This window comes from Ascaphus truei, chromosome 3 (genome assembly GCF_040206685.1).
Source record: "Ascaphus truei isolate aAscTru1 chromosome 3, aAscTru1.hap1, whole genome shotgun sequence".
Lineage (NCBI taxonomy): Eukaryota > Metazoa > Chordata > Amphibia > Anura > Ascaphidae > Ascaphus > Ascaphus truei.
The window spans coordinates 254,161,109-254,185,627 of NC_134485.1; the positions used below are offsets into that span (position 1 = coordinate 254,161,109).

A 24,519-nucleotide genomic window follows, 5' to 3' on the forward strand; every position below is an offset into this window, starting at 1 on the left:
TCCGCTCCTCGGGAGCCTGGGGTGGTTGGTGCAGTACCTCCACCCGTAAGGATCCCAGTTGGGAACCGGTATACTTATAGGGTATATCCCTAATAATCACAACCAGAACAAGGTATATGCAACACTCTTTACTGTGGTCCCTCAGTACTCACACAATAATAACAGTACAGACAATAATAACAATAACAGTCCTCCCACTGTATATTGGAGCACAATATCCCTTGGGCACCTAAAGGTGCAAGCTGTCCGTCAAAGCAGCACCCAACATAAGTGTGAGCCTCCCGTGTGTAGTGTTGGTACACGTGGGTACCTTCCTAGGTACTCGTGTATACCAGGGTATTTCTTAGATCGGTCACATCCGTGATCCCACGATGCAGGGCCTCCGACACAATCCCCTCTCTCCTTACTTCCAATAACACAGCGCGGCTGTTCCACAAGGCCTGGGGAATCCTCCGCTGCGGTTCCGACTGCTTTGCTTTATCTCTCCGCCACACACAAAGGGCAGGTCCCTTACTAGTGCCCAGACCTACAATACTCCACTACGGTGAAGGGGAACTAGCTGGAGCCTAGGAGGATAGGATCTGGCCAAGTCCAGGTGGCTTGACTTGCTCACTGGACACTACCGCTCCCTTCACTGGCTCTGTCAGGACTAAGCATGCCGTTTTCAGTCCGCGGAGGAAATCCTGAACAGCCAGGACCTCCTCTTCCTGCAGCGCCAACCTCAACATGGCCACTTCCTTACACACAGTCCATATATATGTGGCTGCGCCAACCACAACATGGGTGACGCAACTCACACAAACCCTCCCAAGCGAAGGGACCACTGCCAGGGAGGTGGCAAGTGAGGGTACCCTGCTACATATATACACACACACACACACACACACACTATATATATATATATATATATATATATATATATAATCAAAAACAAATAGTCTATACCGTTCTGTGGCTAACAAAATGCTTTTATTTGTGTGAGCTTTCGAGATACAGTGATACAGAAGAAGAGATCACTGTATCTCGAAATCTCGTACAAATTAAAGCATTTCGTTAGACAGCATGGTATAGACTATTTATTTTTGATAATTAAGCTTGGCTAACACGGTACAGATACCACCACCACACACACACACACACACCAATTAATAAATTAATAAAACAGAGAACCTATACGTTGGCAACAAATAATTTTAGATCCCTTCAAAGAGGTCTTAAAGTTGAAGATATGAGGACTCATGTTATAGCTATTACACCCATTTTTGTTGAATTATACTGTACCATTTGATACTCAAATGCATTGTTTTTATGCTCAAAACTTTGACCCTGTGAGAAGAACAGGCCACCCTTTGTGTGTGTCTTATCTCCCACTCATCAATCTTTCCTGACATTTATGGATGGAAGAGGATGATTTTAAACCCAAATTAATCTGAGAATATAAAATACCCAATAACTCTCTCCCTATAACCTCTAGAATAATGCTACCCTCATCATTGCATTTGTATGATTTGAATGAACAACTGGACCTCTGTCTAGACGGGGTTAAATTCTAACTTTGTTGCGTTTCTCAGATATTTGTTTCCCTCTCAGAGACATCCTGTCATATTTACTGTCAGTCTAATCCTTTATTTCATCTCATAACAATCAATATCTTTTATCCTTGTAAATTACATCGGATTTTAACGATCATACATTTTTAAATATGTAAGGGAACGGAGAGTACCCTTTCTGTTACCTGTTGTCTATTAGCCAGAAATGTCTTAGGCATTTTTCTGATGCCTTTGAAGATAACCTAGGTCCGTTTAAATCTCTGGAACATATTATACACTGTCACCAGTCACTACAATTATAAACATATTGATTTTCATTGTTTTATTGGTCCATTAATGCAGATACTGTACAATGACGATCCCCGGTCAATCTCACAGGAGACTATAGATATTAGATAGATATTTTTTAAATTTGTGATACTGCAGATGCTCTGCATTTCTAAATACAAATTATATATCTAAAAACACTGTTTTAAACTGTGGAAAATGTGACTGTACAGCTTGATTATTTTTTAGTTATATAGTACCTTTTAATTTAGTACTATCTGCACTGTTGCACTTCTTGTTTCCCTTCTGTTACTGAGATTGATCTGGAGGGATAATACCTGCATCCTAAGAGAACATTGAATCCACCTGAAAGATTGCTGCGATGGGTCTTTCCGAAATCTGATATAGAGAATGTTTGTGTGGATCTATCAGCTTTACCCACATAAACCTTGTTTTACAAACAATATTATACCATTGTGTGTTCTTTCCTCTTGTTTTCGGTTTCTGAAGATGGCTACTGGTGTATAATGCCTATGTGGCTGTGGTATATCTTGATACATTATGTCCCTATCTTTGAAGTGGATGACGTTGATTCAGACCTGAGTGTTAGCAATGTTGTGAATAATAGAAGCACAAAATAACAATAATAATAATAATAAATCTTGTTAGGCTTCTCTGTGTAGCTTTAAATAAACAGTCTCTAGTAAACTGTGTATTGTGAATAATGGTGAAAAACTAATGGTGAAAAAATAAGTGTCAGCACCTTCTCATGTTAAGCAAGTCCCCTTTTCTCCCTGTTCTGTGGGCATCAAAAAGTAAGCGTTGCGTTCTACAGGGCAGGAACGTGTGCCTGTATATTTCTATTAATACTGTAGCACCATATAGATATATTTTTTAAATTATATATATTTGTGTGTGTTTAAAAGCTTACTTAGTATTGACAACTCAAATTGCATTAGTCCCCATCAGTCTGCTAAGTGAAGAATACAGGAAATATGGAGAACAAAAGCTCACTAGCAAAACCGGAGCAGTATTTTTTGGTTTAGTGGTTTGGCTTATTTCATTTCATCATACCTGCATTAGAGCGCTTTAGCCTATTTTTTCTATCTTGCTAAGTGAAGAAATATGAACACCAGAGCTTTTATTCGTTCACTTGTAAGTGACCCCTGCATATAGTTCACGGTAAACACCATTAATACTAATGCTAAACCATATTGCCTTAAAATAAATAAGGTATTTTGAGTCATTAAGTGATGATTCTGCTTAGTCAGAACATTAGAAAATTGCTTGTGTCTGGACGAAACTTCTCAGGACTAAATTAATTCCAGTACAAATTTTTTTTCCAAAGAAAATGTAAATAGTTAATCCAATTGACATGTTCACTCCACAGTCAGATAAAAAAAAATCTCCGTGCATGGCGATTTTCTGATTACCGATGCATGGCTATAGTACTTAATAACAGTGCTACAAAGCTTGTTTAATTAGATGAGCATACAGCTAGGCTGATTTTAATTAGCTCTAAATAAGAAAACATGTGTGATACCTTATTAGTAAAACACGGAACACTTAATTGTATTTGATAACAAATTATACTAATTACAGTGCTTTAGGAATAGCATTAGGGAGGTAATGCCGACATAGTATACAAAAATGCAAATAGAGAAGAACTCCTCCACATATGTGTTTACATATTGTCATTTAATCATGGCATAAAAAAGATGTAGGCTGAGAAATGGGACTGGAGGTGTGCATATTTAAACTTGTTGAAGCTCAGAAATGTATATTTTACTTAAAATGCAGTTCTACCTGCACGGCCAAGAATGTATTTTTCTAAGAATATATCTCTTAGTATTCAGGAAAAATTTCAAGTTTTTTTCTGATTTAATGCAAAATCTTTGATACCCTGCATGGTGTCTTTTAGGACCTTATTTTTCCCCCTGGCTTTCTTACCTCCATATTTGATAATAGATTAGAGGAATCATGATGAAAAATACTTAATTTAATGGACTCAGGAAACTGCGTGCATTGTGGATTTGTACCGATCTGGCATTAAACTTCGCATTGATCACTGACGGATATCGCATCCTTTTCTAGATTGTGTATAAGCACTATTGTAGGCCCTAAAGTTGAAAAGCTTGTACGCATATTGTAAATTATGAAATAAATATTGAATATCGGAGAGTCTTTAATACATGGCTGAGTGTTTGCACGTTGGGAAAGACCCCTTCATGATGCTACTGAAATCCACCACTGGTAGATTGGTTGTAGGGCCTCAAACAGAATGTATTTAGTGATAGATATTCCTCGGAAATTGTATTTTTGTAGAGATATCTTTGTATATGTGTATACAGAATGTGAACAAAAAACTATCAGGACTCTTGTTAATGTTGTTATAAAGAAGCATTGCAGGAATATATTACCTGGTTAACACTTTTCCTTGGCCTTCAGAGAGCCTCTCACTTTGTTATTATTCACGTTATTATTTTAAGGTAAACTCAATTTAAAGAGCATTTCATGTTCGGGGGAAAATTATTACTTTGACCTTAGTGGTTTTGCTTTGCCTGTTATTACTTAGCAGATACAGTCCCCTTGAGTTTTCCTCTAAGCGAAAGCCAGGGAAAAAAATGCAAAGATATCTTTGGTTCTACATTTCTTTCGAGAGAGATAACAAACACAGCAAATAAAACCTACTGCAGCTATGGCAGATTTATAGCCAGGTAACCACACAAGTGACCGGTTGCAGAACAGTAAACAATCTTACCTTTGAGGAGACTATTCTGTTATCTGGATACCTCTGAGGAATATAAGCTTCAGTGCCTGGAGGGGGCTCTCGGTGGCCGACGTAAATAGACCGATTGTCTACCCAGTTTTCTTCTCCTGCACACTGCCAAAAAAACAAAACAAAAAAACTTTACTTTGCTTGGCATTACAATGACAATACGTCGGCGTTGTTATTATTTCAAATACCCCTCACCTTTACAATAACGTTTTAAATTCCATCACCAATACAAAATAACCAAACTCGAGAGGTGTCATCTTTGTGCACTAGCTCTCCGTTTGGGGGGCGTTGATTTTTTTTTAATCTATATACCCAATAATTCCAGGGAACAGTTTTTAAAATATCGAACTTCAGATTCACTATTGGAAGGGCAACATATTTTGGAAACTTGGCCTAGAAAGTAAACTTCTTGGTTAGTCACAGGCACCATTTCTGTGGAAACTGATGCTATCATATGAAGATCATTTATTACAACATGGCAATCATTCCAGAAAGGCAGCTAAAAAAAGAGAGAAAGAGACTTACAACTCAGTTGTACTTTCTACGGTTTAAAGAAACAATCCACGCAGCACTTTTAAAAAGAACATTTTTAGTTTTAATATATGCAGCCTTTGATTACCTTTATGGAAAACAAATGACCTAAGCTGCTGATCTATTCGTTCTCCTGTAACCGATCAGCAAAGATCCTGCTTCCCAGAGATCACTAAATAGTCACATTTCAGTCTCAATCAGTCCTTCAGTCAGTGTAACTCAGCAGCTACAATATATTCTTATATTACTAAGGTAACATTATCTATTGTTACAGTTTGCAGCTCAAATTGCTGGGAATATTGGCAACAAATTATCACAAGCAGGAAAGTGTTACATTATCTTGCACTGTTTGGGAAGTGTGCTAAAACCTGTTATAGAAATCAAAGGATGTTCAGTATATTAAAAAGAAACTCATTAAAAATGGTATTAAGAGTTGAATAATAAAAAAATGTATTAAGAACAGAACTGACTTATTTAAAAAACACACATTTACTGTAGGATATTGGATGGATTTCCTCTTTAAAGTAACAAAATAATTGAGTACAGTAGCTATAATACAGAGTGTCCACACTAAAAGAGGCACAGACCATCATAAGAATTAAAACAAGTCTCTCGTTTAACAGGTTGTTGTTGCACTAAAAGAGGTCCCATAATGAGTTGGTAGAATGGATGAACTGAAACAAAACATGCTGAACTTTAGAGATTAGTTCAAAGCATGGTTTGTGCTGAGAAGTGTATAGAAGCAAATGGAGGTCATTTCCAGCATTTGTTATAAGATGATGAAAATTTTTAATAAATAATAAAAATAATTATTATTTAATTATTGTACTTTTTTTTAATTGCATTTACCTACATGTGTGGATACCCTGTACAATGCAATAAGACAATATGTAAGGAATGGTTTACGTTGGACCCCAGTATACAGTATGTTATTACAATTATGAATCATCCATAGTCTTTGGAATACAATAAAACATTAACAACATTGATGGTTCAGTTTAATGCAGGGTGTTCATTACATGGTTATGTAAACGAGCTTCAATGGATTTTCAAATTCTGCATTTTATGCACATAAGCAGGAAGTTGATATGAAAATCATCAGAAAAAGCTTAGATAGTACTGTATAGAGGCGTAGCTATATCCCGGGGCCCGCCCTCTTGGGGAGCCTGCTCTCCCCCGTCAGCAGCCCATCTGTCTCTCTTCTGATAGAGACAGGCTTGGGCGGGTAGGAGGAGAGCGGAGGATGCCGGCTGCAGAGTGCAGAGCTGATCACGGAACAGCTGTAGCCAGTAGGAGGGAGGGGAACAGGGCTGCTTAACCACATCCGGGCAGCAGGTGGCGCTGCAGAGCACTCCATAGCTGCTCCTCTCTACACTCCCGGTTCCGTGTGTCTGTTGATAAGTGTGTGTGTGTATGTATGTATTTGTAATGCATCTGTGTGTTTCATGCATTATGTGCATATATATGTTGTATATTTAGTGGGTTTTTTATGTTGAATATAAATGTTTATTTGTATACGGTATGTGTGTGTGTGTTACACATGTTGCATGTTTGGTATGTGTTTATATGGTGTAGTGTTTGTGTGTATATATGGAACGGGAGGGAGGAGAGAGAGATGGGGGAAGGGAGGAGAGAGATGGGGGAAGGGAGGAGAGAGGATGGGTGGGGGGAGAGAGTATGGGAGGGGAGAGAGTATGGGAGGGGAGAGAGGATGGGGGAGGGAGGAGATGAGGAGGGGGAGAGGAGATGAGGAGGAGGGGGAGAAATGAGATGGGATGATGACGAGGAGGGATGGGGAGAGATGAGGACGGATGATGAGATAGAAGATGGGGGGAGGGAGAAAAATTGCAGTCAGAATATTAATGGAGCCCTGAATTTTTTTTGCCCGGGGGCCCGCAAATGTCTAGCTGCGCCACTGGTACTGTATAAGAACCTCTAAATCTGTAAGTGATAAAAGCTCCCTTACCAATAAAAGAGACTATTTATTTGATTACTTGTAACTTAAAAAGAATCAAACATTTAATAATGTAAGAACACTCATCACAAAATGCATTTCGTTAGTGCTTATTCCTGATCAGAGAGAATGACACACAGAGCAACAGTACCTGTGTGTGAACATGGAACGATACAACGCGATCTATCTTCCATTACCGTATAATATAACAACCAGCGTACTGTAATAATGGGCCGTCTGAAAAGAGATGCAATACTCAAATTACCCTATTCAGAATAGTAAATAGATATGATGTTTGACCTCGCCATCTTGCACTTATAAACAAGAATGTAATGTACTTAATAAAACGCTTTCTGGAGGAGATAGAAAAAGTGCATATCAGTTACCATCATAAAGCTTTCCCAGTGTGGAAAAAAAAGAGTACAAGGAAACATTACAGCCCAATATAAAATCTTAATGTAATTCAATTTAAAAAAAAAGCATTTATCCTCCATTACATTATAATACTGGTAAAAAAACGAAATTAATTTAACTAATAATAAATCCCATTTAGCTCAGAAATAGTCTAAATGTTTGCTTGTTTCAGGAGGTAATGGGCAGGTTTGTGGAAACAATGCTATGCAGAAGGTTGCAGTGACCTATTACATTATGTAACACACTCGGGTATGTTTGTGGCCGCTCTGTCATTTTCAAGTTAAATATATTCACTTTTGTTTGCCAACGTCAAAATTGGAACTAGTACATAGCATGAAGGTCAGTATGTGCCTTTCTTTCTATATATAAAAACACAAAATTAAATGTGGATGCAAACTGAGAAGAGGGTGGAATGATACTTCTACGTTGTATTAAAAATATAGAAGAAAAAGGGACTATTATATAAAAAATTGTATATTTATAGATGACTACATTTCAGGAAAAGAGCATGTCAATTTTTTTATAAACTCATGAAAAAGTGTCAAACCAGCATTAGAACCCGAACAAGGACTCTTAAATTGACCATATTTGTATAGTAGATAAGACTGTTTAACATATTTTTTATATTATTGCATTTTTAAAACGTTCTTTTCCTAAGCACAGTTTATTCCAAATGCAATATGAATAACTGTAAATAGATTTGTGCAGGAATCTCACACGTATAACACCAGTATACCTGAATATTAAAGGTGTACTCAAAAACGTCTGTTTAAATAATTTTTATGGGTTATGGTTTTTTAATCTATTTGTTGCTGGTCTCTGTGGCATAGAAACATAGAATCTGACAGCAGATAAAGCCCGTGGCCCACCTTATTTTCCCATTTTCCTATCTGATATAAAACCTGAGATCCTATTTGGCTTCCTTTTGTATTTAGGATAGCATTATGCCTATTAATAGCATGTTTGAATTCCCTTACTGCATTAACCCCTACCACCTCTGTTGGAAGGCTGTTCCATGAATCCACCACCCTCTCTGTGAAGAAATACTTCCTCACATTTGTAAGTGCGGACCTTCAGACCCTAAAAGGGACACATAATGTATGGCCCCATATAATCCCTTCCTATAACTCCTCCTATTTCCCCATTTAGCTGCTCCTTATAACTCATCTGATTGCACCTTATAACGTCTCCCTTTCTGTGCTGACCTCTCTCCCCCTCGCTCTCTCCTCCCCTCTCTTACCCTACTATAACTACCACCCACCCCACCTCTCTCACTCTGCCTCCTCCTCCCCCTCACTCTGCCTCCTCCTCCACCCCTCACTCTGCCTCCTCCTCCACCCCGCCTCCTCCCGCCATCGAGCCCTTCCTCTGCCTACTGAGGAGGAGACTCACCGGGCTGGTGCTGCAGGAGCCTGACATGCGGGTAGTCCTGTCGGTCTATGCCGATGACGTGCTCCTCGTGGCTCAGGATCTAGTTGATCTGGAGCGGGCACAAGCGTGCCAAGAGGTCTACACCGCCGCATCTTCAGCTCGGATGAACTGGTCCAAGTGCTCCGGCCTTTTGGTAGGTCCTTACAGGTAGACTCCTTGCCCCCCATATTTCGTAATGTCTCATGGGGGAGCGATACTCTCAAATATCTGGGAGTCTACCTGTCTGCTGCGGAGAACCCGGCCCCAGAAAACTTCAGTGATCTTGAAGAACGAGTCATCGCTCGTCTGGGGTCGTGGGTGTATCTATTGAAAATGCTTTCCCTCATGGGAAGGACTCTGGTGTTCAACCAGCTGGTGGCCAGTCAGCTGTGGCACCGGTTGATAGCCATGGATCCAACCCTTTAATTTGTCAGCAAGATCCAGAGGAAGTTGCTGGACTTTCTCTGGATGGGGAAGCATTGGGTTTCTGTGGGTGTTTCGTGCCTCCCTCTGGAAGAGGTGGACAGAGAGTGGTGTGTGTCCGCTCCCAGATACACACTTTACACCTCCAATACCTGCAGAGATACCTACTCGCAGATCCGTCTCCGCAGTTGTGCCTGCTGACGACCAGTTTCTTTCGACAGCTGCGCAATATGGGGTATGACGGGCAACTGTTAATCATCAGGCCCGAGGGGTTAGGTAGAGACTTCTCGGTGCTGCCGTCATACTACCGGGACTTACTAAGGGCGTGGAGCCAGGTCTCTGTGACCAGGAAAGGACCAGCGGCGTTGGGGGTTGGTTTCCTTGCCGAGCCCCTGCGGTTTAATCCAGCAGTGAGGGCTCGGATGTTGGATTCACCCTATATCTGCCGCCAACTAATCCTGGCGCTGGTGACCAGAGTTGGGGATCTCCTGGACTACAAACAACGGGACTGGGTAGGGGCAGAGGTGCTCGCGCACCGTATGGGTCTCCCTACTGCCCGCGTCCCTCGTCGTCTGATCCAGGAGATTAAAGATGCCATCCACCCCGACTAATGCACCTTCATTGAGGTGGTATTGCAGACCGGAGAGCCCTGCCCACCTATCATCCCCAGCTCTCCGGATCTTTGCGTGGAACCAAAGCCACAGAAACCCCCTCAGGCTCCTCTCGCCCCCAACCTCAGCAGGTTGGGGGACATGTCCCCGGCATGTTTCCGTGGCATGCCGAGGAAAGGCCTATACTCTCTGGTGCTCCGTACAGTGCACTACTTCACCCTTGTTGCCTGTCCCAATACCATCTGGAGCCAGGTACTTCCTGCAAACAAGGGCGAGAGGCCCCAGTGGAGGAAACTCTATTCGGAGTTGGTTCCCCGTCCCGCTGGGGATTTGAGTTGGAGAGTCCTCCACGGTGCACTGAGCATGGGAGAGTACTTGGCCCACTTCACGGACTCCCCCGCCACCTGCCCCTTCTGTGGCGAGTGGGAGTCCGTGTACCATATTTATTTTAGCTGCGCCAGACTGCAGCCCATTTTATCCACCTTGAGGGGCCTTGTCCTGCAGTTCTGGCTGCACTTTTCCCCTCACCTTTTTATTTTTGGGTGCCCGGTGTCCCGGGACAATAAGCCTAGGGATCTCCTCGTCAACCTGCTCCTGGCATTGGCTAAGGTAGCCATTTATAAGACCAGGAAGCAGTGTTTGGAGAGGGAGGTCCCAACTAACATCGTGGCCATGTTCCGGGCGCTGGTGCACTCTCGTATCCGGGCAGAGTACACGTATGCCGAGTCCACTGGGACGGTTTCAGAGTTTGCCTCCCAGTGGGCGTCAGGCGTGGTGCTCTGCTCGGTATCCCCCCATTTGGATTTTTTAACATTAACTCCCATATTTTAGTGCACATTATTTAAATTTACTGTTGCACTTGACCGGTTTATGTTATATTTTTGTTAGTCTGGTATTTTTTTCTCACTGCGTCCTTTAAGGACCAGTGAGTTACCCGTTGATCTGATTGGCCGGCTTTGCCAGCCAATCAGGCTTACCAGATTAAATAGTCCTCCCCTCTTCACTCTGCCTCCTCCTCACCCCCTCACTCTACCTCCTGCAGGTCATGTACCATCTTAATAGCCATTTTTTGCAAAATATCTAATTTATTTACACCCTTGAACACCATAACCTAGGTGAGGTCACGCCAATGATCTATAAGTGGCATCAGCGCCCCTGTCTTCTGCTGCTACTACTTCTTTCTATACTACATAACATCATGCTGGCTTTCCGCATTGCTTTGTTACATTGCTCAACTACATTTAAGTCAGCAGAATTAATGACACTCAGGTACCTGCCCTCTATACTAGTTGACATTATAGTGCCATTAATCCTGTATTCTGCTTTTGAATTTTTGTGACCCAAGTGCATTATTTTGCCCCTTTGAGCATTACGTTGTAATTACCACGCTCTTAACCATTGATCCAAAAGGCCTAAATCATTAGTAATTGTGTTTAACCCCCCCCCCCTGGAGTGTCAACCCTGTTATTTGCAAAAAGGCATACTTTCCCCTCCAGACCCTTTATATTGTCACTAATAAAGATATTAAAAATCACCGGTCCCAGTGTAGGTCCCTGACATACTCCTTAGATCACCTTCCCCTCCTCTGAATGTACTCTCTGGCAGTGTAAAGGTTAAACTCACAGGGGCCTCTGAAGAGCAAAGGCTTTTGGGGGTCGATGATAACTGTACAGATCGTTAGCGATAAGTGTTGGCAATCACTAACTGTTTGATGAATAATCCCCTTTAAAGATATAAGTTGGAAATAAAATGTGGGCACTTATTACTCTATTGAGTCTTACCAATAGGAGGCTATTTAGTCAGATGGATGGGTCCTATTCCCCGTACTGCACATGCCTTAAAGCTGACATGACTGGACAACAGAAGCAGTTTAATGGGAGCTCAGCAGCTCACAATGCACGGGGCATGCCAAGGACTCGAGCATAGTAAGTTATCTGTGGGATGTGGTCTCAGGAAGCAGGGGGGCTTCAGAGATGGGAGATTGTGACACTATAAAATAATGTCTGTGGGCACTGTTGGCATTTTTCGAAAAAATCACCACCACTATTCTGCCATATACCAAAATTTGTGTTTTTGAAACGCCACACCTAAAATTTTGGATTTTACACTGAACATCACTTTTCCTACCCTGCTCGCAAACATGGGACATTGGTTATCCTGGACATTATTATACAGTATAATACAATATTACATGGCTAACTATCAAATTTCATCCAAAGGAAGATACTGCTGCGGCCAAGTTTATTCGAGCATTTGCCCGTTCTTGGCCGCAGCAGTAGCCTGGCGCGCGCCCGAGAGTGACGGGCGCGCGCCGAAGCAGCGGAAGAGCGCCCTCCGATCGGGGCGCTCTCCCTACCGCTGCCGGGTCCGCCGGGTCCCCCGGAACCCCCTGCCGCTGTCCCGCGATCGCGGGACACCAGGGCTCCCTCGGGGAGCCCTGGACGCGCGTGCAGGGGGCGCACGCTCCTGAAGACGCGTGACCGCGCGTCTATGACGCGCGGCACGCCGAGGGGCGGCCACTAGCAAGCCGGGAAATCTCCCGGCTTGCAGATCTGGCCGCAGTGTGATAAAGTGTGTCGGTAGTGTAGATGCACTCGTTCAAGTTAAAAGGGTCACTAGACCATTTATTGAATATTAAGAAAGATCGATGGAGCACAGTGTTTTGGGGTATTAACCATTCCTCGGGTAGGGTCTTCATATTTAATAAATGAAACACTTGAACGAGCTTGTCTCTTTTCCTGTGGCAGAAATTCGATGTAACGATGGTCCGTGGGAGATCCTGCCATACAGATACTCAGAGATCCTGCCATACAGATACACAGCACCGTCTGAAAATACTCACCATATACTCTCCCCATTGGAAATGGAAAGTTGACCAGGAAGTGCAGGTTAAGTATATAATTTATTGGGTTTACACATTGTTAAATATCCCCTAAATAAAAATAAAAAAGTGTTATAAAATCAACCATTTGTTATTGTGTTTTGCCAAACTATACGTTGCTAATTTGTACAATATAGTCCTGTCAAGTAGTACAATTTTTTACAAGAAAACAAAGTAGATGGGTTGTGCGTGAGGCAGAAAATACGTGTATTCATTAAAATACCTTAAGACAAAACCATGGCAGTTTGAAGGTGGCTGCACTTGCAGATAAGATAAATGCTGTCACTACAGAACGCACTGTGTGTCTGCTGTAATATTGAGAGATGGAAGTACCTCTTTACATCATCGTCATTGAAGTTCCAGTAAAGTGTTATCTGATTACAGCCCATACAAAATTGTTTTAAACGTCATTTACAATTCCCAAAACCTGTCACACTGCCTGTGCATTTTGTTTATTAGTGACAGCCTTGCAAGCCGAGTGGCAGTACTGCATGAGTTTTCTTTTACTTTAGCAAAGGTATATATACTCCTGTTTTAGTATAAGAAAGACATGCCATTTAAATACACAGGAAATCATATTAAAATAAAGATATATTATTCAGACTATATACAATATAAATCAAACCTGATTTCACATGAAAATGCATCACTGTGTCTGTAGAGATTTGTCTTCATGTCTGTCAAAAGCTCATATGGACATAAGAAATGCATATTAACGGAGCAATCCGTGCAATATTCTACGTGTGTGTTGTTTTCAAATAAATCAGTTCTATAGTATTAGATAATACTTACTACATTATTAGTACATTATTTTCTTTTTATATTCAAACTCAATACCATTTTTAATGAGTTTTAACATACTAAGCATCCTCTGATTTCTATAGCAGGTTTTAGCCCACCTCCCCAGCAGTGCGAGATCTTTGTAACACTTTCCTGTTTGGGATAATGTGTTGCCAATGTTCCCAGCAGGGTGATCTGCAAACTGCGACAATAGATAATGTTACCTTAGTAATATAAGGATACATTGTAGCTGCTGAGTTACACTGACTGAAGGATTGATTGAAACTGAAATGCGGCCATTTAGTGATCCCTGGGAAGCAGGATCTTTGTTGATTGATAACGGGAGAACGGATCAATCGGCAGTTTAGGTAATTAGTTCTCAATAAAGGTAATCAAAGGCTGCATATATTAAAACACAAAATATATACCGTATATTTATGTTTAAGTGCCGCTTGGACTGTTTCTTTAATATCACAGGTATAACCTAGAAAGTTAAATGCTTATCATTCACAGGCAAACATAAGCTCATGGCTGATGAGAAGAGAAAGACTACCCCTAATACTACCACTGTACTGTACTGTACTTCAGATCAAGCATGATCTCTGGGTTTGTAAAGCTTGCAGATATGGTGTGGGTGTACCTGCTTCACTAATGCAGTATGACACATCTTAATCAGTAAGTAATTAGAAAAAAGTATACATACATAATAAAAAGATCTAAAAAATAAATAGAGAAAGGGATGTCAAACCAGAAGCTACAGAAATGTGCACATTATCGCCCTATAACCTTCCTGCCCCATGAGTTAAAATAAATCTATGTAATGATAAAGCATTGATTTGTCCATGGGCTCTTATTAATGGCTACACAAGACTGTTACTTCCCTTGCTGAGTAATTGTCCTTTTGGTCCCATACGTATAACAATAAATCTGTCTCTGATCATTGTACAGATTCGATATATAAATATATGCAGCTGTCTAAGCGAACCTTATAAAATATGCATGCGCAATTCCCAATAAAAAAACTGTAGGTTGTCAAAACAGTTTTGGGAAGTAAGCTTTACAGTAATGTCTAAAGATCAATGTATTTAAAATATTTCAGCACAGGTGGCCATCATCAGATATTGTGCTGACATAATGCTGATCCTACCAGAAACCTACCATTTGCGCCTTTCCCCCGTGTATCAGAAATTATCTTGAGTGACCTTTTATGTACACAATGCTCAACCAAACCGCAAAGATATTTTACATGATTTAAACCTATATTGTAGCATGTGCCTCTTATTTTACAATTCACGTTCTTGCAATGAGGCACATACAGGTGCGCCGACAAGTATTCTAACACTTGCCTTAAACTTGCCTTGGAAAATCTGGGGCTATAACCAACAATATCCAGGTACAATCTGGGTACATGCTGAAAACATTTCAGTGACATTTCTGCAGAGACTAATGGCCCATCGGAATAACACAGCAGGGGCCCCTGGCAGTCCCATTCAGTTTAAATGGGACTGCCAGGGACCCGCAGTTAATCCGATGGGCCACTAGTCTGCCTGCAGAAATGTTGCAGCATGTACCCAGCATGTACCTGGGTCGTGTTGGTGATTGCCCCAGATTGGTTTTAGAAAACTCGTCGGCACTACAGTACAGTATAATAGCTGAATTTATATGGCACATACAACATATGCCGAAATTATCATATTAGAATACCCATATTTTAAAATAGTACTGCAAGTCCTGTTATGGAGCAGGATCAGACAGAAAACAAACCTTGCACCAAAGTAATTCTACCGCTGCTAATGTATCAATAATAACATAGAAAAACAGTAAAGTCAATGTCTTGCATTGTCTTTTTAATGTCTCTTTAAGCCCCCGCCAGTGGAATGGGCCAGAAAAGATTTTCCTCGAATCAACGTAAAAATAAAAACCGTTGGATAAGGAAAATAATCTATTGCATCACGCTGCAGTCAAGAAAAGATTTGCAGCTTTCTATTTTGCAAAGTGTTTTACGCTTGCAACACATTGCTCCGGTATTCATACTCTGCGGCAGCAGCAGCAATGGGGCTGGCTTTTAATTGGTGGAACAACAAAGTCTAGTACTAAGCGCTGTCTGGGCTATAATAACATTTACACATGATAGCTTGAATACCATCACACTCTGTACAACCCAAAGGAGTAGGAGCCGTCCAAAATGTGTAGGCAATAGGTGGAGTGATAATTAAAAGGATAAGTATTGATTTAAAATGTGTGGTGAGGAAATGAATGTGTAATACTTTCATGTGCAAGGTCTGCCTGAATCTGCCAGAAAGAAAAGCAACTGATCATCCTGGAGGAAACAAATAGTATCTCCGGTCCATACAGTAGTAATACAATCTATGCATTGTACAATAGCACATGGTCTCTTTGTAACCGTATATATTAATAGCTTTATTTCATATAGTGCTTTACTCCCAATGGGACACCGTATAGCGCACTGTAAGTAGCACATAGGTTTGTTACAGACAAAGACTCTGCCCCGCGGAGCTTACTATCTATGTCTTTTGTGGTGCCTGATGCACAGGGAGATAAAGTGACTTGCCCAAGGTCACATGGAGCTGACACCGAGATTTGAACCAGGTTCCCCTGCTTGAAACTCCATGTCATTGTTCTCAGAGTCAGTGTCTTTAAGCCGCTCCTTGTCCATTGCTAAAGATGTTTCTTTACAGAAATGTGTATTTCATGTGAGTTCCAGGCTGTGCTGAAAAGCTGTGGAAGGTCACGGCCATAGTAAAAGCTACGGCGCGGTCGACATTGCTCGTGCCGAAAACAAAAGGCAGGAAGGCAATATGCGCATGGCCATAGACCGCGCGTGCGTGAGAGCGCCGAGGCAGTCAATGCATGGCGAGACAAAAGAATTTTATTTTGCCGTGCGACGGCCGGGTCACATGCATCGTTCAGCCAATGAGGACGAACCGCTCACGTGACGTCAAGGGCACGCCTCTGTCATGCCCTTGCCATGCCCCCTGTCGCGCAACCCTGCAAGCCACTTATCGCTGCGAGTACAGGCGCGCGTGACGTCGTGGGCCCAAGGCCCATGGCCGACCTCTAGTGTCCAAGGCCTAATGTGGCAGGTATACTGTAAGCTTATAGGGGTCAATGTTAAAATGCACATGAAGTAAAAGGTGACACTGTGTGTTCATTTGCATGTAATTTCCCAGAATCCCTGGCTGCAGTGGAAGCATTGTATGCGAAGAGATAATGGTGAAAAGCAGGTTGCAGACCTGTCTGAGACATGTGACTGTGCGCACAAGTGGGATTTTTACTTGCTGTACGGCGGAAGGTTTTTGTCACTTTTTTACTCAACATAACTTACTTAATGTGAGACCAACAAACAGACCCTTGCCAGACTGGTGATTTAAAAAAAAAAAAATGGTTGATGCTCATCTCAGCTTCCTGTGACAAGAAATGTATTGATGGGTCAGAACTTTATTGACTGAATGCATTGCTGACACATCCGACAGCAAAGAGGTTTATCCACAGAAGAGGCCAATGAATTAATCTTTTCCTACCCATAAACGCTTCACTTGTAGCGTTTGCAAACAACTGTACTATAAGTTAGAGGCAAACCCTAGTGTCAACAGCTCACATTATTGCAAAAACCTGTTTTTTTTATGGCTCATTTATTTCTAACTAGCAGCTTTGATGAATTGAGGCGTGTTGTAACAATCCAATGACTTTATACTGCAGCATGCCTGTGAATGCCTTTACTGCAAACTTCTGCTGTATTGTAACTTACTATAACTTACACTAGAAAGTATGGATCCAAAAGCTGAATTTCTAGCGATTGTGAAGTTGGCAAATCAGGCGAAAACGTCTCTTCTATTTATTTAAGGTAATTAACTGTCATTGGAGAAGTGGGGAAATTCTGGAAAAATGTCAGGCAATGCAGTTTCTCAAACATTGCGCATTAAAACACGACATTTAAGCGAAAACCAAAAAAAAGTCCCAAGAAAGACATTCACACATCTCTAGTAATTTAAACTATAAACACATATCTTGGAAGTTAACTGCACTGGACACCAAGGCCAGAAGTTTATTTGTGTAATGATTAATATCAGAATCATGCTGAAATAAATATATAAAATAAATAAATATATACATACTTATATTGAAGCTATTACTCAAGGACATGTACGGAAATTGCAACAATATCTTACTGTCAGCACATTTAACAGGAAATATTGATCCTACTGTACATATACTGTATCTTAACAGACAGAAATGTCAGACAGGGAGTTGTGCGCAAGCGTTCACTCGGCTTCTCCCGCCGCCTGCAGCAGGAGAGATCTGTGTCCTGCATGCAGAGGAGACGGGGAGGCGTGTCGGGGTGTGTGGCCGTGAAGTCACCGAGCTGGTTCGCCCTCATTGGGCAAATCGCTCACGTGAGCCAGCTGCCGCCCAGCCGCGCATGAAAACAGATTTTTCTGTTTCCTCCTACATCGCGAGCGCCGGCGCCTCTGCTCTCGTGCGTGTTGGCGAGCTGTATAGGCAGCCTCATAGAGGCACATCTATGTGATCGCGCCATGCGCGCCCTCCTGCGCGCCATTGTGATCACCATGCCTGCAGCCTAAAGGATGTTACAACAAGGAAATTCCAAGAAATCAACTTTTCTCCACTCCAGGGCACAGAAGGAAATAAAGTTAATACATTTTGGCAATTAGTGTTTTTGTCCATTTTAAAGTTTTTTTTTTTAAATTCTCCCTTTGATATGTGCATCAATACAATACACACAATGATCAGTAATTAGCTAAGTTGCTGACGATCCGTTCTCCTGCGATCAATGGGCGAAGATTCTGCTTGGGGGTTCACTAAATGGCTGTCAGTTCAGCAGAAGAGGTGAAGATCATGTGACCAGGCAGTCACTAGATACCATTGGTGCACTGGTAGAGAGAGGGCAGGGCTCAAAAAGGGGTGTGCCAGAGCCTGTTTCAGAAGAGGAATGGGATGTGACTTTGTAAATGGTTGCTATAGAAACAAAAAATGCTTGTTACATTATAATACATTCAAAATGTAATTCAGAGTTGTTTATATAAAAATGCTACAAGTATTTTCTCATAAAACAGAACTGATTTATTAAAAAAAAAAAACATGTAGGATTTTGCTTGTTCTGCAGCTTTAAAACAGTAGGTCTTTTAGCCTTTCTCGACCCGTTTCATCACTAAGGCAAAGAGCAAAGCATATGAAAAGGTAATTTACAAGCTCTCTCATTGGAAATACTTCAATAAATATTATAGACTTGATGATTATACACAGTAGTTACATGTTTTCAGGATTGCATGTTGCAAACCAAATTATGGAAATAATTTCATGCTGGGAAGAAAAAAAAAAAACTATGTATATTAAACATGTTCTGTTTTTAGCACATTATAATAATACGATTGCCAAAAGAGTAAGACATGCCCAATATTAAAACCGAGATCCTTATAGGTTTCCTTACACAGCTTACATGTCAGGCATGGCTGCGCAGATAACATTTTCATTTCTAAAGCTCAGACTGAAGCCCTCTATTGAAGTTTCACTCTACAGTAACTGTTTGCAGGCACCACTATAACAATATTATTTTAATTCATCTGAATTTCAGAAAACCCAAAGAGGGTTTAGAGAACAGGTCTAAACATAAAACGACACATTTAGTAGACTGGCAAAAAATAAATGTTTCAAGTTAAAACGATATGAAAAGCATAATGCAATATTTGAATGTGTGTTAATCGAAATACTCTGTTTTTTCATGTTGGTATAAGCAAGACGCACACAGAAAACTACCCTTTTCAAGATTCATGTTTCAAATACGAAATTATATGCACATTTAATGTTTTTCACTTCACCACCAATAGGAATATATATATATATATTTTTTTTAATTAGCTATTCATATTTTTCTTTAGAATAATGCCTAACTGAAATAAAAATAAATAAATACAGTATTAAAGAGGCCTGTGAACATTTTCAGATGCATGCACAGTAAAAATAATCAATTTGATAGAGAACAATCAATGTAAGTGGATGGTAATGTCATAAATATTATATGTTCACAGGATTTCCTTTACAAATAGCTTATACTTCCTTTAGTTATGTCCATTTTAATGATAGCTTCCAAAGTAAACTGCCCATTCCTAACAAAGTCTTAGCATTCAAAGCGCACGAAAGTACAGATACAGTAGTAATGTGTACATATCTGTTGATTATATAGTGTGAGCATTTTTTTTTACCATTTACAGCAGAAATCTCCCCCCCCCCCCCCCCCCTTTCCTGGTTTGGAACGGAAGGTCCTCCAGAGCTGAGCTGCCCTGGTTCACGAGATTGTTACCAGTGACTTTACAGGTATTACTTCCTGGTTTTTAAAAGGTATTTAAATATCAGTCCAATTGGAAGCCGCAACCGCTGCTGTTGTGACTTCCTATTGGCCAGCAAGTCTCACAAAATTTGGTTGTCACATTGTTTCCCTTGAGGGAGGGTTAAACCTGGCAACTTCACGGGTTAGTATCTCGGAACCCAGGGAGTCCTCCAGGCAGGATTGCCGCTTTGAATATCACACTATTGCATTATGAAGAATAGTTCAGGTGGATATACTGGGTGCCTAAAATACCCTATAGAGCCATCACTAATAACAACGTGGCAATAACAAACGATGCCTGCAGCCAGGGCCGCCGACAGGGGAGACAACTGTCCTAGGCCCAACTTCTGCGTCCGGCTAGGGTTGCCAGGTGTCCGATATTGAACCGGACTATCCTGTATTTGGATACTCTGTCCAGTATTTTTGGGGAAGCAAACTGGCAACTCTACGTCCAGTTGCTGGGCCTCTGATGGCTGCTGGGCTACCAGTCCCCAGCTCTCTCCAGATGCTGCAAGGCCTTCTTCCCCCGCTGGTCTACACCGGAAGTAGAGCCCAGTCACAAGTTAGTTGGGCCCAACTTCCGCATCCATGCACGGGACCATTTGGCATCGGAGGCTCCCCCCAAGGTAAAAAAAAAAAAAGGTGTGTGTGTTGTGGGAGAGTGGGAAAATTGTGTATGTGTTGTGGGGTAGAGGAGCAAGTGTGTGTGTTGTGAGGTAGGGGGTCAATTTGTGTTGTCTAGAGAGGGGAAATTGTGTGTGTTGTGTGGAGGGGAAATTGTGTGAGTGTATTGTGCCAGAGGGGGGAAATTGTGTGTGTTGTGGCAGAAGGGGGCAATTGTGCGTGCTGTGGGGGAGAGAGGCAACTGTGTGTGTTGTAGGTGAGGGGGGAAATTGTGCATGTGTGTGATTATGTGTGTGTGATGGGGGATTGAGTGAGAGGTGAGAAGGGTTGAGTGAGCGATATGGGGGTGTAAGAGAGGGAGGGGGATGAGTGAGTGAGGGGCACGAGTGAGAGAGTAAGGGGAAAGTGAGGATGAGTAAGTGGTGGGAAGAGAGAGGAAGATTGAGAGATAGTCTTCCCTCTTAGACAGGGGGACTGAGCAAGAGAGGGGGATAGGAAGAAGAGTGATAGAGGTGGGAGATTATAAGATGGGGAGAGTTATAGAGCAGGGGTGAGTGAGAGGATGAGAGGGGGAACAGTGAGGGGGTAGGGAGAGGATGAGATGGGGAGTGTGAGAAGGGGGGGGAAATAGAGGGGGGTGAGAGTGGGTTAGTGTAAGAAAGAGGCGGGGGGCTCACAAGGCTGCTAACACAGGGGTCCCCAGTGGAAACTCTATTCCTGGGCCCCAGGAAAGGCTTCCCAGCCTACAGCAGTTTTTACGTTAAAGAGGTTAGTCACCCCCCCCCCCCCCAAGGACCAAAATGTAACTAATGACAGTGACATGTTTAAAGGGTTAAATATAGACAAATTAAATTAATTAAAAAATAAAATAAAAAAAAGAGACACAAGTTCTGTACCAAGTCTTTTTTTTGCATCTGCTTGTAAACTGTTATATATCCAGGTCAATTGTTATTCTATGCTTTGCCCCCTCACATGTTTTGTTTGAAGTAACTATGCTGCCATCATTAGCCACGGCGATAAAGGGAAAGAAGGTCAGAATTAAATAGGCTAGAAGAAAATAGAAACTTCAATTCATTTTACACAATTGATAAGTTGTTTACTTTCACAATGCCAGAGTGCCACCGAACCACTGGGATCGCAGCCAGGTGATTGCTTTAGCAAAAATAGCACAATGTTCCCTGAAGGTGGTAAAGGCCCCTGGAGTGCTGGCTCTTGTAACAGTAAGGGAACATCATAAAGGCAGACTAAACGTTAAAAAAAAAAATATTTTCCTCCCGTTATACAGAACTACTCTTTACACACACACACACACACACACACACACACACACACACACACACACACACACACACACACACACACACACACACACACACACACACACACACACACACACACACACACACACACACACACACACACACACACACACACGGTTGGAACTGCAGTAACAATTAATAGCTGTGGAGTTTCTAGCATATGAGTTATTAAATGTAGCAAAAAGACAGGCCTTCATGGACTTATTAGTCTTCCAGACCACAAAAATATTATCATACAATCTACAGATGTAGTAAGGCTTACTCTCCCCAAACGTCTGAGGTGCTGGGGGCAGTGTCTGCCGCAAACGCACTGTGTGTGGGGGCATGGTTCTGAATGGGAACCACCCCCCATGCAGCGTTAATATATCAGTGCCGTGGCTGTCATGGTAGGGTGGCCACGGCAACACAAACGGAAAGGTTTGCTACATCTGGAGCTATATTTAAGGTACTGTTGACACTTTATTTTTAGCCTTTTCTATTCCACTGAATAATGATACATAACTCACCCAAGTGGGCCCATGCACATGCCAAGCAATAAACACTTTACCTGTCTAATAAATGGTGCTTAACAAGAGCTGCAAAGTAACCAGCAGCAAATATATAAAGAATCAGCTATATAATTAATAACTATAAGGGATCTGTCTGACATTCAGGATGAATGCTGACAAAGTGATATCATCTGGTCCGAAGCCACCACAGCCGTCTTGCTTCCTAACAAATCCTGCCCTTACTCCCCTGACAGGAAATCAGCCTCTCTTTGGTTGTCATTGCCAGCAGCTGCCTCTGGCCTTTAAAAGGCAGGTAGTTGCTACTAGTCTTTGTGCGTGCAAAGTATTGGTTACCTTGTCCTGTCTGAGCTCCCCCTTGCCTTTGTTTTGCCTGCTGCCTTTCTTGAACTTGGAACTGAATCTGCCTGCCGTCAACCTCGGAACCAGACCTGACTACCCTTTGCCTGCCCCCTGCCTCGACCCCGGAAAGTACCCGATTATCCTTGCATCTGAGGCCTCTGATCCCAGGCCAAGGTCGGTGTATTACTCCCTACCTCTGCCCTGTGGGTCCATATCCTGTTTGCAGTCAGCAACGTTACAATAATTGTGCTCGGTAAGAATGAGAGCAGAGCAGCAGATGACAGATTAGTGAGGACACAAGGACAAGGGATTGATCCTCTTGAATAAAAACACAAATGCATTTCTATAGTTGAAAAAAAAAAAAAAAACTGTCTACACTACAAATAAAGCATAGTAGAACTGAACTAACAGAACAACCCTCGTGTTTGAAACCATAATCAATAACGTCATTTGACAGGACTTTTATGTTGGTGTGAATATGTTTTAAGCACTGTAGTAACAATTTACGTATTTGTCATTAATCTTTACATTGCTGCTTTAGGCGAAATTGGAGCATGTGATGAATTCTTTGTAGAATGGCCATTTACGCATAATCATGACTTGTAACAACAAGGCATCTGAATTACTTCAAATGGAAAAACTGAATGCACACTGGTTTCCAGTTAGGGATCCCAGTGAAAATCTTTATCATCAACATCTGTCCTTCAAAGCTGGACTATTTCCTAAAATTAAATCTCAGAGCATGTGACACATCCCCTAGGCATCTCAACTTGAGATGCTACATGCTTAGTTCTTTCAGGGATTTTCAGAAACGGTTCCTAAAAATAAAGTGTCCCTTTCCCCAGAGCTGCCTCTTTGCTGCATATACATGTACATTCTGTCTGACGGGTCAGAATTCTAGAAATATTGCAGACAAGAACATGCATTTTCAGACATCCTTTTTGAAGTATTAATCCGTATGGAAAAATGCTACTGGTTTGTTCATAGTAAAATGCAGATTCCCAAAGATTCCAAGTGGAACTTATTTCTTTTTCAAATATTCTAAAACATGAAATGTGATTTATTTATTTTCCACTTATTTTTAATGTATTAAGCTTCCTTGGGTTGGTATCGCAACTATTTAGGAAGGTAAACCACTTCCTCATTTGAAATAAGCTGCTATATTGTGTGCCCTGGGAAACAGGACCTTTGCCGATCGATCACGGTAGAACAAATCTATTGGCAGCTTAGCTAATTGCATTGCCATAAAGTCAAGCAACTGCTGTATTTATTCAAACACATACCAATAAAGCGTTAGCTTAACGAGACTCACACACACACAGAGCTCTGCACCTATTTTTGGCCAACTCTAAATCACTGTCTTTTTTTAACAAGGTGTGAACCATTATTTAGCACCTGTGAAATGAGCTTTTGCGCTACTAAGCCATTGCCGTTAAACTATTCTAAATCAGCCCCTCTGTCTTTAAAAAATGGAAATCTGGAGGGCGCATGCGCGATGGACACGGGGAAGGTTGCTTAGAATACTAGCTCCGTGCCGCGCTCATAGAAATACACATTAAAAACACCCGAAAACCGACGAAAGTGTCCGCAAAACCGAAGGCATCTCCCACAATCAGCCAAGGATGGCTCCGAAAAAGCCAGGCTCCCTCAAAAAGCCTAAATCAGCCGATGTCAGGGCTTACTTCGGAGGCGCTAGCGCGAGCGGGGGTATGGAGGAAATGGCGCTGGTTTCAAACCCTGATACAGACACCGAGGCAGAAG

General features: G+C 41.7%; 1 protein-coding gene across 10 annotated transcripts in view; it reads right to left on the reverse strand.

The window, feature by feature from the left end:
• The window catches only part of ATP11A (ATPase phospholipid transporting 11A), a 273,658-nt gene that overhangs the window by 146,035 nt on the left and 103,104 nt on the right, over window positions 1-24,519 (reverse strand). For all 10 annotated transcript variants that reach the window (XM_075590677.1, XM_075590679.1, XM_075590680.1 and 7 more), the window contains exon 2: window positions 4,579-4,701. In XM_075590677.1, the coding sequence (XP_075446792.1) occupies window positions 4,579-4,701 (123 nt within the window). The remainder of the gene's footprint in view (window positions 1-4,578; window positions 4,702-24,519) is intronic.